The 21,120-nt window shown below is 33.8% G+C and overlaps 1 protein-coding gene across 2 annotated transcripts in view; it reads left to right on the top strand.

The window, feature by feature from the left end:
- Positions 1–487: 487 nt before the first annotated feature.
- Positions 488–21,120, top strand: part of LOC149939333 (ATP-binding cassette sub-family C member 3-like) — a 62,640-nt gene continuing 42,007 nt past the window's right edge. For both annotated transcript variants that reach the window (XM_090177294.1, XM_090177293.1), the window contains exons 1-8: positions 488–639; positions 5,709–5,885; positions 11,840–11,956; positions 13,642–13,779; positions 15,184–15,321; positions 15,388–15,449; positions 16,093–16,245; positions 16,378–16,500. In XM_090177294.1, coding sequence (XP_090033420.1) covers positions 610–639; positions 5,709–5,885; positions 11,840–11,956; positions 13,642–13,779; positions 15,184–15,321; positions 15,388–15,449; positions 16,093–16,245; positions 16,378–16,500 — 938 coding nt within the window. In that variant the 5' untranslated portion in view covers positions 488–609. The remainder of the gene's footprint in view (positions 640–5,708; positions 5,886–11,839; positions 11,957–13,641; positions 13,780–15,183; positions 15,322–15,387; positions 15,450–16,092; positions 16,246–16,377; positions 16,501–21,120) is intronic.

Below are 21,120 nucleotides of genomic sequence, written 5' to 3'. Positions count from 1 at the left end.
TTTTAACAATGACCTTCATAATTAAATACTTATTTAAAGTACTAGTACACAGGAATTTTCGGATTCGGGGTTTTACGGTCTATCTTACCATAAAAAGCAAACCCGAAACTCGTTATGTGTCCCAGTTGCCTATATTGTTTTGAGTGTTCTTTGTATAAACTTAAATAAACCGTCTGATAACCCCATTTATAAATTACATTAATCCGTTTGTAATCTCTGTCGTCACTTAAATTTAGGGGTCCGTATTAAGGTCGCACTCCTACTGAACGTGGTCTAGGGCGTCGTTTTCAAATTGAGAGGGATTTAGAGGGCAATTTCTACCTCGTATCATAGACTGCGGGCGATTGGTATAGAAGTACAAATAAGATTATGCGAACTTTGTGGAGCGTAGTGCGGTGTTTTTAAAATAATGCTTATCTTATCTCCCAAATATTGAAGCGATTTATTTCTTTCCATCTTATTACTTTCTCTGTTAAAAACTATTTATCGAATTAAGATGTACTTTTAACCTCATTGCACAATTACACTAGGAAAAATTAAATAAACAAGTTAAGATTTCATTGAGTGTTAAAAATATAATAGCCGTAAGAAAGAATGCTTTAAAATATTATGGAAAACCTTTGCGGAAATAAATTTTGGGTAAGTAAAGCTTTTTAAAGGAATCATCTTGTAAAACACACCAAAATCAACTGTTATCTAGATGTTAAGAAAAAAAATTTATGGGAATGATTTCTAGTACATATACATAAAAAAGAGCATTTTGAAAGATGGTAAAAATTGGTAAGTACACTATAAAACAACGTTTTTTAGATCATTACATATTTAGACTTTAAAATAGTCGTTTTGTTTACTTTTACATTGTTGTTTTGTTAAAAATAGTATTTTGTCGGCTCCTTTCTGGCAATTAAACCTCGTATTCTCCAATTTGGCCTTTCTTTAAACTTACGTGATATTTCGGACTCTTCATTTATTTTATCGCATTAGTTACATTAGGGCATTTTACTTTAAGTGTGTAGTGGACTATCGGATAACCATGGTTACGAATCTTAAATAATATTGTGGTACCCGTTAAAACTATCGGAAAGTCTGTGAGGTTTTGGAAGGCTTCTTACGTAATGTCTAAGGTAGTTTATCACGACTTTGTTACGTTACATTTTTTAAATTGCAAGGGCCTGCGTAGAATCGTTTTGGGCATTTTAGGTTAAGTTTATTTGCGCCTGATTCTGTAAAAAAGATTTGCCTATTCTGACCACATATTGAACATTCAGATTTCTGACTATTTAATTTAATTTAATTTAATTTTTCACTCGAAGATCTATTTGGTCCGAGTTTCGCGTTCTTTTGTTTGCTCGAAGACCTATCGGTACGAGCTATTAGTAAGTTTTTAAATTTCTTCAAATTTGTTTAGGGTTTAGCTATATTTGCCAAGGGCGTATCCAGGATTTTATTTCAGGGGGGTTTTTGAAGGAAAAATTTCAAGGGGGGGGGGTGCTGACGGAGGTTTCACTGATTTTTATTAGGCACCCCCCCCCGGTCATCAGAATTTCGGGGGGGGGGAATGAACCCCCAACCCCCCCCTTAAATACGCCCTTGATATTATCCCTTTTAATTATGGACTAATCTACTTTTTCGCGTATTTCATCATCCTTTGCACAGTCCATAGGTGGTTTCTTCTAATTTATCTTAAATAAATAAACGCATCCAGACTTTTGTACGCCTTCAGTTCTTTAAAATTTCTCGGATTTTTAAACTTCCGAACTATGTTTTCTGAACTACCTATATACAGAAATTAACTTATTTAATTTATAAATTTTATATTGCTTATTTATTTAAGATTCCCCACTTGTTAAATGTCGTCTTCATACATCGGTATCTTACTTTCAAGTTACTTTATGATTATCTGTTCCAGTGGCGTAGCCAGGGGGGGCACAGTGGGCACATGCCCCCCCCGAAACGTATGGTCGTATGTACAAATATTTTTATTTTTTTACTTTTTTTTCAATGGCGTGCCCCCCTCCCCCCGAAATATAATCCTGGCTACGCCACTGCTCTATTCGACCTTAAGCAATGGCTGCTTGGCCACGTGACCAAAGATGACGCTGTTCATGATCATTTTAAAGTACTGCACTATAGGGAAAGCTCGAAATTTAATGGCCATTTACAATTGGAACCTCCGTGAGAATGTTATTTGGTCTGTGTCTGTCGGGAAATTAGCTGATCCTTCTCATAGTGTTTCCTGCTTTTGCACCGTTTCACAAAGTTGAATTCAGTGTTCGTTTTTGATATGGAAAATTCTTTAATTGAAACATTGAAATTAAATTTAAATTAATAAACATCAAAAACCATTTTTGATTTAAATATTCAATTAAACATAATTATTTATTAGTGGAGAGGTGAAATGCTCACGGAGGTGCTAAATGTAAATTTCCGTAAAATTTAAAACTTTCCCTGAGTGTACAAGTTTTAAGTCCTTCCCCGAAATTTTAATTTTAATAATTTCTTTAAAAATGACTTAATCCAAAAATTATTCAATTAAATATTTTATTATGTGAAACCATATTTTAGTAAAAGGTTAAATGGATCGTGGAAGTGTTAATTGTAAATTTCCCTTTACTTTAGAGCTTATTCATTAAGTTTGAAAAACGTTAAACTTTAACCAACGTTGGCTTTCAATTTCAACAATTTTCTTATTTTCGAATTAAAATGACAAAATCTAAATAATAAAACTTAATTTTTTATGCAAAACACAATTTAAAGCGTTCTTTCCCTTGTATTTGACGGTGCTTATGTTAAATGGCCAATCCAATATTAGTATATCCTTTAAGTGCATTAAATGTTAGGTTTACCTCACAAATGCCCTCGTTAGTTTAACAGTTTAGACGCCAGAGAAAATTAAACAGAATTTTCTTACTCGTCATACGTTTAGGATGCAATTTTTTTTAACCATCTTAAAAAGGTCATATAAGAAAACACTAACTGTGAACGAAAATCGAGCAAAACAAAAATATGTTCAGAAAGTCCTTAATTTTTAAAGTTCCCTTAGCATATGGTTTAGGAAACCAAAGGACTCTAATAATTAACCCGGCTCGGACAAATCTTAAATTAAACTCAATTTTCTATAGAGTTATTAATAAATTTAACTCTCGCAATCTATCGGAGTTACCAAATAACTTGCATAGATTTAAAAAAATTGCGAGATAATTTGTATTTTTACAAAGCTTTTATCTAAAATCCAACCTATAGTTTGTTCTCCTAATCTAAAATGTTATTATGAGAGTCTTTTTTATCTTTATTTATGTAAATGAAGTACGTAAAATCTCTTATCTGTCAGCGCTGAGGTATTAGCCTAGCTGATTATTTTATTTTTTTTATTTTTTTTAAAGTCACACATGACTTAGCCTTTTTTCTTTCTTGGACAACCCTTGAGAAATTTAATAAACTATTATTATTAATTTATTATTATTAATTTATTATTATTAATTTATTATTATTAATTTATTATTATTAATTTATTATTATTAATTTATTATTATTAATTTATTATTATTAATTTATTATTATTAATTTATTATTATTAATTTAATTTAATTTATTCGGAACTAAAACTAAGCAGAAAAATCACCCTCGAAGGTTATTTTTAGATACATTCTATATGACACCCTGTGAGGCCAAACTATTGCCCTGTTTTGAGAAGGTAGTATTAATTCAGCCTCTAGAGATGGTGTTTTCAAAGGGTCAATAAAAAAACCTTATATTAGCTCCTGAAAGTTTAATCAAACGATTCTATGACTAGAGAAGTTATTCAGTTCCATCTTCAGGTGTTTCGAAATTTACTAATCAAATGATTCCACTGATTATTAAGTCCAAAATCGAAAACCACGTCGGTTTGTGCTCTGTGACGATGCTCAGATTGTTCTTTGCGAGGTTAGCGGATTTCCACAGTCCATAGCCGCATTAGTTGATATCAAGAGACCACTGCCAGGTCAGATGATGTTTGGGCTCGTTGCGAGGTGAAAATTTTCCTCGGATCTGTTTCAAAGTTGATTAACAACTAGGGCCAGTTGCGAGTCTAGTTGATGGCTAGGGCGTAACCAAAATTGTATGAACATATCTAGGGGCCGTAGACCATACAAACCAAAACGTGGCTAGCGACGCGCAACACTTCACGAATTGAAACTAGGCTTTGGAACTATCATTAAACGAGGGAGCAGAAATTGTTTCCGCCAGCCTTTTAAACAGATCAGGCTTTTGATAATTGAAATGCTTTCGTTAGACAAAATTAAATTAGCTTGGAAAATATGAAGTAATATAATATCGAATTAAATATTTATAAATACTCGTTTAATTTTGTAGATAGATATTTAACAAATTGAAAGCTAATTCCCTTACAAAAAATATGCCAAGAAATCTTAAGAAAATCCTAGGGAGCTCTAAGTAGTCTATGGCGGTTTAAATGTTTGAAAATATTACCTTAAGAACTCTTGGGAAAGTCAAAGGGAAGTTTTGAGATAAACGGCTTGGGAATACAAGGGGAAAATATTTCTATGGATTTCTGAAGAAAATCAAATACATATTTTGAAAGACCATTTTTAGGGAAATATTGGGAAAAATGGTCTGTGAAAAACGTAACAACAATTAAATGACTTTTAGAGAAAAATTTAGTTTCAGTGGAATAGTAGTCTTAAGAAATTTAAGTATAAATAATGGGAAGTTTTGGAAGAATTTAAATTAGAATATTTTCCTATTTTTCAAAAGACAATTGCCTAATAATATACTTTTTGAGGCATGCAAAAATTTACTTTTGCAAATATAACCAGATATGCTTATATAAATAATAAAAAAATTTATTGGGTTGAAATATTTAATAACCATTAAAAAACTAACCATAAACATTTGGTATCAAAATTAATTACTAGTGGAGTTTAAATTTTAAAAATTAAAACTAAAATTAACATGATTAAAAAATATCAAATTCAAATAATTTGCCAAATATTTTAACATTCCGCAAAAAAAATCCAAAATTATAATCATTATTCAGTATCATTAATTTCTGTCTAAAATTCTTTGGAAAATGTTAAAGAAATTCTTTAGAAAAGTTAAAAGAAATTCTTTGGAAAAAGTTAAAGAATTTCTTTGGAAAATGGTAATTGAATTCTTTAGGTAATGTTAAGGGAATTCTTTAGGTAATGTTAAGGGAATTCTTTAGGTAATGTTAAGGGAATTCTTTAGGTAATGTTAAGGGAATTATTTAGGTAATGTTAAGATAATTTGATGATATTTTTTAGAATATGTTTTTAGAAAAGCACATTCTTTAGGGTTTCTTAAGAATGTATTTTAAACATGTCTTAAGAAACTCGTAAGTATGTTCTTGGGAAAAGGGGCCAATTTCCCCATATTTTCCAATGGAACTTCATAAGAAATTGCTAATGATTTCTTGAGACATTGTTTATAAGGGAAACGCGAGTTCAACTAAGCTTTACAGTAATTTTGTCATTCAATGGATGAATTTCTTGTTCGAAATATTCAGATTATGCGCAATTTTGCTGTGACAGACCATTGCCACGTTTCTTATAAGAAAATAAACATTTATGATTTTAATCAATTTTTTATATCTTAATATTTTTACTTATTGAATTACCATTATTATTTAAAAAAAACACTAATTTTTCAATAAAATGTTATTTCTGAAATATTTTTTTGTGATATAGGACGCCAACCTAACATGGTACACATCCAATCCAGACTTCACTCCATGCTTTCAAAACACGGTGCTCGTTTGGATTCCGTGCGGATTCCTCTGGTTGTTTTTCTACTTGGAGATTGTCTCATTTAAAAAATCGACGAAATGTTGCATAACATGGTCCAAACTTATCATCACAAAAACCGTGAGATCTCAATACTTATTCATTTTTACAGTTGACCAATAAACTTAACGACAAATAAATTTGTATACGTCGATTTAAAGTGCCGGCTTTTTAAAGTTAAACAACATGTAGTCTGTTCAGCAATAACGTGAAATATTCTAACTATATGGAGCTTAAATTGAAATGAATAGTTTTCTAATTCTTAGTATTTGCGTTTTTATTTATTTTTTTTATATATTGATACCTTCAATCATACACAATCTTTCAAAAAACCAATAATATATCCCCTCATTGGCCACACGAGGCTCAAAATAAATAAATTTAATAAATATAGAAATAACTACTCGTAAAGCAAAATTACAAAATCATATTGAAGCGTGTACAAATACAAAATTATAAATCCAAAACATTATACAAATTATGACAGGTGACTGTTCTACCACAGAACCACCGATACATGTTACGCTTCTTTGAAAATTATAAACTCAGCTTAGTGGGAGAGTATATTAATGGTTTTTAAAGTCTACATTTTATACGCATGCAATTTTGAAGGTCAAATCTTGTTTAAGCGCAGTCAGCAGAGATAAGAGGGTTAAAGGGTAGAACCTGTGGGTGATCCACTTTGTTAGTTTTTGTTATTTATTTACGGGTTTTATTACCGTCTTAAATATAGTTGTAATAATGTAAAAACGTTTATTTAACGTTTATTGATATACGAGCTGTCGTTTAGTCAAGTGGCTCTATATGCTTTGTTGATGGTAAGGTTTTTACTTCTTGTTAATAAATTTGGTGTGGATATTTGGATATCTACGATTCCTAACGCAGTCATTGATTTCCTGGGTGTGCGAGTCATTATATGATATAGGAAATTGGACGGCATTGCATGGTCTTTTTCATGCGGTATGTGTCACAACGTCAACTGGAAGTCTACGAGTCGTCCACTACCAGATGTCGAATATAGCTATTCTACGGTATCTTTATCAAGGGCGAGTGTTGAAATAAAATGAGCGTTAATGATGCGGCAAGTATTTCGTAAGCGAGAAAAATACAAATACCCTCTGTAGATATTTCTTCATTAAAATTTGCTTCGTATTATATTTAACTGATAAACTTGTACTGTAAAAAGGGTTAAATTCAATTGTGCATTGTTATAGTACGTCTAACTCGCTGTTGTAACTACTTAATTTATATTATTCTGAATAACGTAAACTCGGTTGTTTCATCTCAATTATTTTAATTATAATTAAATTTTATACCGGGCGGGATGGAACTGGGATTATGTTTTTAATAAATAACTCTGAATATATCTTTAAGGGTCATCTCGAGGGACAATTCTTTCGAGGAGAGGTATATTTTGGCTTGCCAACTTGTTTTATTTTGGAATAAGTGGTTTGACGGTGGGAATTATCCGTTTTCTTATGGAGTCAAGATGGGGTAATCTATAAAGATTAAGTTGTTTATTGAAAGTGAAATAATTAAAAAAAACCAAACATTTATTGCAACTTCCGTGAAATTTTAACTGTCCTAGTTGGTAGTGTCTGTTATCCTTAAGAAGGGATTGATTAAAATCTGACCAATTGATGACCAAAAATTTAACCGATCAAATGTTGACTAAAATTCGATAAACTATGGCTAATAATTTAAACTTTTCGTTACGATTTCGTCAATCAATTTTTTTAATAACCAATTTGCGTACGGTTATTTATCATGACATGTAGGGGTTGTTCATATAGAACGAAATGTTAATTCGGGACACTTTTTGTAAAAAGCATATAGAAACAAATATTCAACATAAACCTGGAAAATAAATGGCTTAAAGTAAAGAAAAACTTTTATTTGAGATATAAACGAAATTTCAAATGGCTCGCATGAAAATTGAATTTGTTAGAAGACGAACAATAAGGAGTCGTACTTTCCCTCACTGAAAATCAACAACAATAAATGACATGGCACTACAGATGGTTTGGGGAATAAGCTTTAGTTAAAATTATGTTCAATTTACAAATACACTGGTATGCGGATAGGAAATATAAGCTAATTTACTATTAAAATAACATTTAAGACGTAATTATTGGTACAAATTTGCATCAATTAATGGAAGTAGAAAATACGCTCTGCTGAGCCCAATTCGGGAGGCCCTCTATCGCCGTGGCCTTTCGGTTGATGAATACTTAAAAAAATTTATCTTTGAAAACTTATTATAATTAAAAATTTTTGCCCATCACGGTTTTTTCTTGCTGAGAAATTCCAAAAAGAGCTCGTGCTGGCTCTCCCGTCACAATGCGGTAAATGACATTTTAAAACGTGCCCTTGTGTCCACGGGCATTCCTACCATTAACGAGCCTTCTGGTTTGTCGCGTGATGACGGAAAGCGGCCCGACGGTATGTCGCTCGTCCCTTGGTCCGGTGGGAAATCCCTCGTTTGGGAATTTACTTGTACAGACCCCTTAGCGCCATCTTATTTGGCTTCTTCTTCCACCGCCCCTCAATGGGCAGCAACCCAGGCTGATACGAAGGAGAATGCCAAATATACTGGGTTGGAGGGCCGTTTTATGTTCAAGGCCGTGGCAATCGAGACTCTCGGCTCTTTGGGGAAAGACGGCCGTGCCTTGGTTCACGCGATAGGCGAAGAATTCGCGAAGCGTCTGGCGAGTCGCGCGCAACTGGGTACCTCACCCAACGGATCTCAATTGCAGTGCAACGCGCTAACGCAGCTTCCGTTTTACACACTTTTCCGCCGGGTTTCTCGTTAGAGGACGTTTTATATCGTCTACCTTAATATTTTGTTCAATTTTGTATCTTGTGATTATATAGTAAATAAATATCTTAGACATTCTATTTACAAATTGGTTCAAATGAACAAAACTGCCCAGTTTGAACCGGGAGTGGTCAAGATGGTCGAAAATGGTCAGTAAGGTTTGAGAGTGGTCAAGATGGTCGAAAATGGTTAGTCAGGTTTGGAATTTGTCAAGATGATCAAAAATGGTCTGTTTGGGTTGGGAGTGGTCAAGATAGTAAATAAAGGTCAGTTTGTGATGGGAGTGCACGTTACACGTACAGTGTTCCAGAGAGCCCAAATTTTTCAATAAATTCCACGAAAGATGATGTCGAAATATTTTTACATAATCTTGTTCAGTTCACTATACGATTTAATAAAATATAAGAACGGAAGCAATGCGCGTTTCTGGGAAATACCCTTCTGAAAATGGCCGAAATCGAGTGTTTTCACTCTTATTTCGTCTGAGCAGAGAGTTTGAATATACCTTAGCAGCTGAAATTTTCAATTTGGACTAATCTTATGGTCTCATATTCACTTATGTTGACGATTTTTCGATATTCCTTGATGGAAGCTAGTTTTGCCGCCATTGGGCGCAGTGCTTCCGTTCTTATATTTTATTAAATCGTATAGTGTACTGAACAAGAATATGTAAAAATATTTCGACATCATCTTTCGTGGAATTTTTTGAAAAATTTGGGCTCTCTGGAACACTGTGCACTCCCATCACAAACTGACCTTTATTTACTACCTTGACCACTCCCAACCCAAACTGACCATTTTTGACCATCTTGACAAATTCCAAACGAAACTAACCATTACCACCGAAAATCGGGGGCAAATAGCAACGACCTTATTAATATATATAAGAAACAATATTGGGCCTAATACTGTTCCTTGTGGTATACCAAACGTTATTGTCTCTACTTCACTAAATGTATTTTCAATATTTACTAATGGTTTCCTGTTGTCTAAGTAACTTTTAAAAAATTATAATGCAAAGCCTCTGATTCCCGTTCTTTCAAGTTTATTCAGTAAAATAGAATGGGACACTGTGTCAAAAACCTTCTTTAAATCTAAGAACACCGCAAGTGTTTTTTTGCTTTTATCGACTGAGGAGTATAACGTTTTGGTTACTTCTAAGATGTATCGTTTGTACTTAATCCATTTCTGAATCCATATTGGTTTTCCGTAAAGTAATTTATATCTTCTAATAATTTTACTAACTGTATTTCAATCAGTTTCTCAAAAAGTTTTGCTAGATTACTCAAAAGTGATATTGGCCTTTAGTTCGAAACGTTCATTTTATCTCCTGCTTTATAAATCGGGATAATAATACCTTTTTTTAGGTTGTCCGGAAATACCCCAGTAGATATCGATAAATTTATGATGTGTGTCAAAGATATACTAATATATTTTTATATTTTTTTAAATTTGTAAATTTATATTATCGTAACCGCTTGTATATAAAATTTTTGACTCGTTTATACTAGTCTCTACATCCTGGGGTTTTATCGGATAAAGATGTTTGAATATTTGGATTATGTCCACATGTGAGAGGTTTTTTATTTAAAATACTATGAGCTAGTTCGTGGCCGACATTTAAAAAATAATTATTAAATACATTGGTTATTTCTTTGGGACTATCGCTTAAAAAATACGTTTTCTCATTATATTTATTCGCTGTGATGGAGTTATACTTTTTAGCTTTTCTATTTGTGGCTTCATTTATTACCTTCCAGACTGCCTTTGGTACCTGATTAACTTTTATATTTTTTTTAAATAGTTAAATTTTACGGTTCTTATTAATGAGTATAGTTTGTTACGATATGTTTTTACACAGGTTTTTAAATTTAAAATACATGGTTCGTTTTTTAAGCGTCTTACTAATTCACCTCTTTTGCGTATTGATATTAGAAGTGCTGACGTAATCCAAGCTTTTAACTTTGGTTTTTATGAGAGTAGTTCGTTTGATATTTTTCCAGAGATTTATTAATATTTTCTAAGAATTTCCACGAAACGATTGCACGCTTTATTACAATTATTATCGCTCATTATACAATTCCATGATTCACTCTCGATATGTTTAGTTAAAGACTCATAATTTATACAATATTTATATTGAGCTGTGCCTTTTGTTCAACAAACAGATTAGAATTGCACGGTTGTGTTGAATTAAGACATTATTTAATGCGGTAATGGTAGAGTCCTCTAAGGAAAATGAAATAATAACCGTACACGTTGCTTAACTGTAGTGGTTGGGAATAAATTTTCGAAGAATTGTCTGACTAGGGTATCTTCAACAAGTTGGCAAGTCAAAATATACCTCTCCTCGGGAGAGTTTCTAATTTTCAGTGAGGTGTACAATGTATCCGGTGTTCTGTGGTAGAATGCTCACCTGACTTGCAGGAGGGCTCGGGTTCGAATCCCACCCGGTACTAACGCAACTTGAAAAATATTTATAATACACCCAATGACAACAAAAAACGGGCCCTTTTGGAAAAACCTTTTCCCTAATTCTAAGAAACTGCGTACGCAGCGATTACCCTTTGCCCCGAAAATGCGAACGCGTTCGCAGGCCTGACGGACAGACCCACAGACAGACACGGTGGTTGTATAACCCCTCCTAGGGTACAAAGTCCCCTCGGAGAGGTAAAAATGTGTAAAATCATAAAGGTATATTTCTTGGAAAACTGCGATTTTTAAATCTAAATAAATAAAATGGTCCTTTTTACTTTTTCGTGTTGAGTTTACCTTTAAACCAAATAAAAAATTACAATAGACACAATTAAAAACAGATGAAGAGGTAATAACCACCAAAATAGTCGAAGAGTCGAAAATAAAGACCATCCCCTCAAAGGGGGTTCAAATGACGAAAATTGACGTTGATTCTAAAATCGATTGAAAGTCTATTTGATTGCATTTCAGTAAAAAGGTAGTCTGCGGGAATTTCAAATTTGGATGAAGTTTTCAGGTTTGGTGTCGGTTTGCAAACGACAGTTGATCTAACCATGTTGGTTGGTTTCTTCGCGGGCGAATATTACTAAATACCCAGCTTTTAATTATTGCAAATTTTATCAGGGAAGAGCTAGCTAACCAGCATTTAGATATATACTTAAAAACTCTTACCGATAGTTACAAATACTTTTTTATCTTCAAAATTATCAAATGTGACTAAAAGCCATTATTTTATTTACAGATATTAACTTCTGGAATTATTCTCACATCTTTATTGAATATCATTCAAAATCTGCATAGTGGCCAACTATTTGTTTCAGATGAATTTCTTGCAGCACTTGTGAAATTCGCCACCTTTGTGAGTTATTAGTTTAAATATTATCTTACTTTTTATTCGTTTAATCTCAAAAATATTATGCAAATGGATCAAGAAGGTAGTTCTTGGTTTCCTTGCGTGAAAGATGTAGCAGGTAATAATAGACCCGTTGCATTTCCTTAGTTATGTTTAGACGTTTAAAATTCTCTAGCGCAAAGCGAAGGTGGCTAGAATTTTACTGAAATAACAACAAATTTGTTCAATTAACATACATGTATAGTTGGTCGCAACAAAAATCCAAGGGCGAGTTTGCTTCCCAGCGTCCGTGGGTGGTCCGTCAATACGGGGCTTAGGAAAAAATTGTGCCGCGTGGGAAATGTCCATACAATAACGACATCTGGTTAAGTTTTCGGAACTTTTGTTTGGAATTCAATATAAAAATATCCAAATGGCTAAAAATGACAGTAACTGCTAATTAGTTTAGGGAAGAAAAGGTCTGAAGTTCAATACGGTGGTGTCTGTGACATCACTAATATAACACTGTCTCAATAAATGAAAACACAAAAGCAAATTTTTTGAAATCGACTTTAATTGGATTTCACAGTTAACATATATGAAAATATATGACAGCAAAAGAAAACGTTCTTAATATGGACACCAATAACCGTCCGCAGCCACTACCTAGTGCATACGTTTTGGAAGACTGACACAGATTCGAGGAGTTGATGGTCCTCATATAAGACATCCCTAGCACGTTGCTCTGCCACCCACAGCTCTTCTTGGTTTCGGACATCAACAGATTTGATCAACACCACCCATATGTTTTCAATTGGGCTCATGTCGGGTCCTCACCCTGGCCAGTCCATTAACTCGATGTCCGGTCAGAGACGGATCCAACGTTTGACGACTCTTGAACTGTGAATAGGTGAATTATCTTGCTGAAAAATGAAACGGCGTCGGGAAAATGGTTCTCGAAGACGTATTTGAGAACTACGTGTTCCATGATGTCACAGTATTGTTTACCATTGAGGCAGCCATCAACTTTGGTCAGAGCCCCAAGGCGCGTTGCCGAAACGATACCGTGGACTGGAACGGAAAATTTTCTACTGCGCCGTCATTTAGAGAAAAACTCCCTGTCAATACGTCTTTCTTTCGGTCTAAAGTACCTTACAGAGTAGTTCTGACTGACTTGAATGACAGATTCGTTATTGAAAATGACATTTATCAAGTCCTCAACTGTCCAATGCCAATGGTCATAGGCAAAAATGACACGGTATCGTGTATGATCATTGGTAAGCTGTTCTTTAGTGGCTGCCATTCGAGAAAATATGCCTCTTGATTTTAAGCACCTAGTGACTGTGTCACGATAGTTCTGCAAATGTAGCCACATTTGGGTTTAGTCATAGAGATGTTTAAACAAGTAAGTTTATACCTACCGCTAACCCCATGTTGTCTTTTATATTTCGAACACTCTTAAACGGACCGTCTTCGGTGAGCTCACAATCCAACAATCAAATGTATTGGCTCAAATTTCCTTTTTGCTGTTATATGCAATTATGTTCCATGGTAATATGTGATACCGATTTTAACATTGACTCAAAAACAATTCTAAATTTAGATGGTGGATTTTGTTTGTCGGTTGTTTAGTTATGTACGCATTTTGAGAGAGCGCCTTTTAATTAAGATAATAAAATGATTCTGGTGATTAATTTTAAATTATTCAAAAGGTTTTAGCTCTTACCTTGATTGTCAGCGGAAAACGCTACGGCATTCAACGGTCTGGAGTTCAGTTTCTATTTTGGGGTCTTTACGCTCTCACAGGCCTGGTCACTTTTAGATCGTATCTGATGTCACTTTACCAGAAGGTAAAATAAATATAGTAAAATATTAATAATTTTTTTTGCCTTTTCGTGAAAAGTAATTTTTCAACCTCCTATGTCAATTGATGGAGTCTCTGATCACTACGAAAGTAAAAAAAAACTTGCCTTAATTCTGAGTGACGCGATAACAAGCGCAATTTTATCGAAAAAAACATTTGTGACTTTGTTATTTTTAACCGTAAAAAAATGACGTGGTGTGGTTAATATACTACATTTTCTATTTTAGCATTAGTAAGAAAAACATTTTCTTGTTTACCAATTTATTAATTTTTAAAATAACTACCAAACAAAATCGATTGACTTGAATATCGGGTATTTATCCATTTTAACTTTTAACTAACGACTAACTTTAACTAAATCATTCTGCTCGCTCCATCTCACAACTTCAATGGTGCATTGCAAATTCAAGTGAATCCTGTAGTGATTATTGTAATTGAATGACTCAAACATTATGGAAACTTATTTAACTTTCTTCTGAGGCGCGAAGGGTTCTCCATCACCCGGTCATCTGATATAATTGTATTAAGCGTCGCTCTCTGAAAAACGTCTTTGACGGTCCCTTCCAAATTAGCCTAGCTGAGTATTAAATCTATCCAGCTAATAAAACATTGTACCACGAACTTGAAAGAGTGCGAAGCCTGATAAAAAGAAACACAATTGAAATGTTTGTGACCTCTTCAATATTTGTCCGAGAAAACGATTGTTCCACCGTCATACACCACTTTTCTTTTAAATCTTCAAGTCAAAAATGAAAACTAGTTTTAAAAAAAGCCGGAAGCACGTCACACACTGACAAATATTTATCAACTCGCTTGTTGAGAATATTTATCGCAGTACGTTTTTCCGGTCATCACAAAAAGAAGGTAATGCGGTTTGTAGCGTTCGTTTTTGGTTATCACATACTATGAGGTCGTTCCCAACTTAAACAGGAAACCGTGAAAGAATATTTTTTTGGAAGGTAGCAGCGGAACAATTGCCCAGACAACATATCAATCAGTGCGCGACGGGCTTGTTTTCAAGCAACTAATATTGGCAATATATGAAATGGAATTTTTTTTCAAAAGACATTTTTCATAATATTAAAGTTTTCTCTTTAATTTGGTTTTGACCTGGAGCTACTGATTTTTATAAGTTAAGTTCGCCTATACTAAATACAAAATTTCTACGTACAACATCACCGCCGCGTAACACAAAGGCTAATGTAATAAAAACCCTACGCTAACTTTATCATTAAATACGACTACATTCGGTTTTAAGAATTGTTTTTTAAGGGGACCAATATTAAGACTTAATTTTAGGTTGATCTACGAACAGTGAGATCCCGGCCATTTTTAAATTGTGATGAACATCTATTCGAGATCTGCTAATCTTAATAATTTTTCTATTCAGCAATTCCTAGAGCATGCATTTCCTTTCATTTTATATATGATTGAGTACCCATTGTTGTGTTTGATGTTCGCATTATCGTTTGTTTCGGATCATAAGTCTTTTTATCGAACCCCAAATGAAGACGAATCATCAACATTGGTAAGTTCATAAAGGAAATATAATGATCAGTTTTGGTGACCCATTTATCCTGTGAATGCTGAACAGAACGAATCACCCGAAAACGAAGCGTCTTTTCTTTCAAGTCTACTTCATTCATGGATGAACGAGTAAGCTCATTTTTTATTATGAAAATTTCAACTTTTAGGGGCTACAACAAATCATTTTACTTCTTTTAAATCATTCCCTTTTTAGTATAAATCCAAACCTGAAAATAATGAAATAATTAAAAATGTTATTACAAAATATATATATTTTTTTTAAAACTTAATGGTTCCCATTAAATATTCGAATGTTTTAGAATGTTTAGTTCTTTAAAATTTATTAAACGAAAAGTTGTGTTAGTAATGTTACTAACGACTCAAGCGTTTTAATCGTGTACTTTTGTTGGCGAACTTTTATGATGGTTTTGTCTTACATTTGTTGCAACTCGGTTTTGAATCAAAGATATTTATTTGCTTGTAAACGTTTTGTAGTAGACTAAGGTATAATATACGTGTTTGGCTTAAAGTGCAAATACAATTTTTTAACAAGATAGACTACGAAGCTCGACGTTTATTGACAGTTCACTTATTTGGGACCGATAACTTTAAAATAAATCATGTTATTGGGCATTTTAGACTAATTTTGACCATAAGAGAATGACTCAAAATTTTAAAAAAATATCCAAAACACCACTAAGTTATTGCTGTTTAATTTTTATATATATTATGTTTGCTATTTCATTAATTGGAAAATCATTGTTCTTAATAGGTTGCTTTTAAAAGGGTATAAAAAGCCTTTAGAAGCTTCTGATGTTTATGATTTGAGATCATGTTTACGAGCTGCAGAAACTAATCAATATCTGGATAAATATACCTTACAAAATAACTTAACGCAAACGCATGGAATTCGAAATGAACAGAAGTAAAAATATTTTTTCGTCAAATAACTTTGTTGTATTTACTTTTCTACTTACTTCTCGTCTACCAATTAACAAGTTGCTTTTCCTTATCAATGATTTATTTACCAAATAATTTTGTTCTAAAAACTTTTCAGTGAGAAATCACAAGCAAGCCTATCAGCGACGCTTATCAAAAAATTTTGGCCAGATTTTTTATTTTTCTGTATCCCGCAAATATTTTCGGAAATAATTAACTTCATGGTTCCACTTTTAATGGCGTAAGTTTTGTTTAACTTGGTTGTTTTTCTTAATATACATTTACTTTTGAAATCAAAATCTCTAGCTTCACCCAGATTGGCTGGCGGACTGGATTTAGCGTGTCCATCTGTTCCTTATAGATTAAAGAAGAACTGTCACCACCTTAAAATCGGTTAAAAACCATTTAAATGGATAGAGGACGTCCGAAAATGGTTATACAAAAATGTCATGTTAATATTGCCAGTATTTGATATACAGGGTGTTACGGTTAAGAGTACCGAAACTTTCTATATCCATTCTTTGGGTCTCTATGAGTACAAAATGTCTGATAAACATGGGTCCTAAAGGGCTTCGTTTCAGAGATATGGGCTCCCCAAAAACTACCCCAAAAACCGGACGCAGCCTTAAATCTGGCAAACAATATTCTTCCTTGAACCAAATTGTTTTCATTAAACTATCAATGGTTTTTTATTCGTGAGGTGAGAAACTTTAATAACAAGTTACAAAAGTTCATTAATGTCCTTTTAGAAGTAAAATGAGTTTGAAGACAAAGCCATTTTAATTTTATAGACACGGTTCCAAATAAAATAAAAACATTTTGTCGTTACGAATGATTTTAATTATCAAAATTAAAGATACAAATGTCATAAAATTTCTAAAAGAATGCTTTTAAGTTTGTATAATTCGTTCTGTGGTTAATATGGCACGTCCAAGAACGCTTATTGAGTTAGAAGTTCAAAGATTCAATCGTTCGTCTACTTGGTAAAACCAGCCGAAATATTATATTTATCTCTCTCCAGGTTACATGCCAATCATAAAAAAAAAGAATGTTTAAGCTTTGAACTTTTTTCCAAAGAAATCAGTATAAAATATCTGGTTATTTGTGAAACTTATTTACTTTGTAACCACAATTGCGATATTGATGGCACATTTTTCTAACGCTGATTACGCTGATATGCACTTGATGTACGGACGAGCCGAAGGAAGAGGAGATGTGGCCCGGAGGTTGTATCAAGAACACAACCCACTAAGAAGGGTACCGATTAGGTGAACTTTTGAAGCTATAGACCGGCCCCTACGAGAGAGCGGGCCTCTTCAACCGTCTCGGGAGAGAGTGCAGAACATTCCACTTGACGTGGAAGAACAGGTAACTACAACGGTTTATAACTACTTTTTAGTTATGATTTTTTAACATTTTTCTTTTAAAATGTTAGGTACTTACAATTTTCGATGATGATCCGGGAACAAGTACCCGCCAAGTTGGAAGACAGTTAGGTGTCAACCATGTTATGGTCTGGAGAATTCGACGTGGTCATCGTTTTCACCCTTTCCATCTTCAAAAAGGCCAAAACTTGAACGACGCCGACTATCCTAGACGTACCAACTTCTGTCAGTGGTTTTGGGACAGAGTACTGAATGACCTAACAGCCGATGAGGCCAATTTTACCCGGAACGGCATAGTCAATTTGCGCAATAATCATCAATGGAGCCAAAATAACCCACATAGAACTATAGTCGCGACTCACCAAGAGCGCTTTAGCCTCAACGTTTGGTGTGACATTGTCGGAGACTATCTAGCTGGACCATATTTTCTTCCGGCTAGGTTAAATGGAGAGTCATACCTACGATTTCTTCAGGAATCGTTACCAGAGCTATTGGAAGACGTCCCGTTGGCAACTAGAGTGCGAATGTGGTTCTTGCACGATGGAGCGCCACCACATTTCAGCCGCGCAGTACGAGATCACCTTGATGCAACTATTCCTTTAAGGTGGATAGGATGAGGAGGGACTATTTTGTGGCCGCCTCGATCTCCCGATTTAAACCCTGGCGATTTTTTTCTTTGAGGATATCTGAAGGACCTTGTTTATAAAACAGATGGCCGTGACATTAATGACCTTCGTCAATGCATTATTGCTGGATGTGAGACTATTCGGAACAAGCCTGAAATCTTCGAAAAGATTCGTCAATCATTTGTACGGCGTTGTCATTTTTGTATAGCTCCCCAGGTGGGCATTTTACAATTTATTAAAAGACAATAATTATTTGTAACTGATTTTTTCGTATCACTTCCGAATAAGGTTTAGCTGGCGTTATCATTAATCTAAACGAATTACGGATTATTTACACTTTTAGGTTTTAAGTTTTTTCTACATAAACACCAATTCCCCCAATAGCACCTACAACACGTACAAGCTTCAACAAGGCTGACTATCCACGTAGAATTGACGTTTGTCAGTGCCCCAGCAAACCCAACATCATCCCTCCGGCGTCTTATGGACAGTACGCTGGTATATTGCATTTGTCCGTACGATGTCCCGAAAACCGGATGGAGATAGAGATATTGACGTAACTCGGAGGTTAAAAGACGGGCAAATGTCTGATTTTCTCAGAGTCAAAGTACGTCCCGAGGACAAGTACTAAGACGTCCGACGGGTTTTTAGTGAACATCCCGAGGATGAGTGTACGTTAAGCCTAAAGACGTCCGAGAGTATTTAGTATGGTTAAATATCAGCTTAATCGGGACGTATCCTGGACGTTCATTTGATGTCTTGTATTTCTCTTAGCCGTCTATCTACAGACTCAAACGCAGGTCGTTCTGACGCCACTCTTTTAGGAATCTACTGCTGGTTGAATCTTTGAGCTTCTAACCCATTTTTCTTGAGCCCGTCCGTGCAATAAGCGTTCCTAGACCAATGTGCCATATTAGCTACAGAACGAATTAGACAATTTTAAAACCATTCCTTTAGAATTTTTATGACATTTGTATCTTTAAATTTAATAATTAAAATCTAATCACTAAACTAAAATGGCTTTGTATTCAAACTCATTTTACTTCTAAAAGGACATTAATGAACTTTTGCAACTTGTTATTAAAGTTCCTCGCCTCACTGATAAAAAACAATTGATAGTTTAATGAAAACAATTTGGTTCAAGGAAGAATATTGTTTGCCAAATTTAAGGCTATGTCTGGTTTTTTGGGAGCCCATATCTCTGAAACGAAGCACTTTAGGACCATGTTTATTCGATATTTTTTACTCATAGAGTTCCTTAGAATTAATATAGAAAGTTTCGGTACTCTTATCCGTAACACCCTGTATTATAAGCAACGAAATTTTGTGTTTTATCCCCCCCCCCAACTCGAGAATCTCAGAACCGCTTTGTTGAACCTTCCTGCAACGCCATCTGGTGAAAGAAATATTTTTTCCCCGGTTTTATCCTTTTTCGGTCGGAACTGTCGTCTACTACAACATTGTCCTTGGCTTTTAAACCCAGTAATATTGGTAGATTGTAGTTAACCGTGTTTTTAATACGCCATACACGCCGTTCTTTCTAAAATTTTTGCCGCTTCATTCTTTTGGCGCTGCACGTAGGTTCAACCGCGATTTCTAAAATTTTTGAAGCCGTTTGATGTAGGTTGCGGAAAAAGTAGCGTAACGTTTTAAATACTTTTCCAATAACTATAAAATTTCAGGGACATATTTATGAATATATTTTCTATCTTTCTGTAAAAAACCTCGTAAATTTTGGTTTTGGTAACAGTTCTCCTTTAATTAGATTTATCTGCGCAAACAAGAACGCTGTAGAAAAATCCTGGAAAATTGAACGAAAAATTCAAGATTCACCTATACATTATCGTGTTTTTCAAAAACAACTATCCACAATATTTTTTTTTGAAAATGACATAAATTTAAGTTGAAACACCTTACGCTACTTGATTGAATTAAAAATAAAAAACCACGAATTTAATGCGTAAGTAAAATTAGTTATTTATTTAAAATAAATAAAAACAAAATCAACTTAAAAACGGCAAAGATAAATTCTAAATCCATCTAAAACAAGGTATTTACAAAATTCCATGTGGTTCTTGTGAAAAATGTTACATTGGTCAGACAAAACGATCATTAAAAAAACGTATTAGTGGAGAATGGGATAAATCTGCTTTCGCCCTGCATTGTAAAAACACAGGATATTATGCAAATTTCCCGGAGGCGAAAATAATCGCGGAACCAAAATTTTGGGAGCAGAGAGACACACGCGAATCTATCGAAATCTACAAAAATAAAAATTAATTAGTTAATATATCAGATGGACCTTACTTACCAGCAATCTACAAAAAAAATTGATAAGCATATTTAAATTCGAATGTTTACTTTACAATTTTATCTCTAGTTTTGATAAATTTGTTGTATATATATTGAAACAACTTTTCGCCGCTCTTCTTTATCGCCTTGACAATGACACAATGTTGCGTCGAAACTAGTCGGCTTTGTTTTTATTTATTTTAAATAAATAACTAATTTTACTTACGCATTAAATTCGTGGTGTTTTACTTTTAATTCGATTGAAAATGGCACATACTTTATTATAGTAGTGTGGTCTTTCCTCAATTAATATTTTTCATAAATGTTAAACCTTACCCCCTTTATTAGTTTTAATGTATTTAAACATACTTTGTTAGAAATTTGGATAAGTTGAGCAAAATTTAGAGTAAGGTCAATTCGCTTGAAAAATTACTATATATTAGCTTTAGATCCAATAGGATTTTTCATTCTTATTAATATTGAGCGAGTTATATACGGATTTCTTAAGTCCAGGTAGACTTCTGAAAATAAAAAAATAGCTTGGTCTTTGCAGTAATG

The sequence above is a fragment of the Leiobunum rupestre genome, chromosome 6, assembly GCF_980474605.1.
Source record: "Leiobunum rupestre chromosome 6, qqLeiRupe1.1.hap1, whole genome shotgun sequence".
In the NCBI taxonomy this organism is placed as follows: Eukaryota; Metazoa; Arthropoda; class Arachnida; order Opiliones; family Sclerosomatidae; genus Leiobunum; species Leiobunum rupestre.
This window is presented reverse-complemented; position numbering and strand designations above follow the sequence as displayed.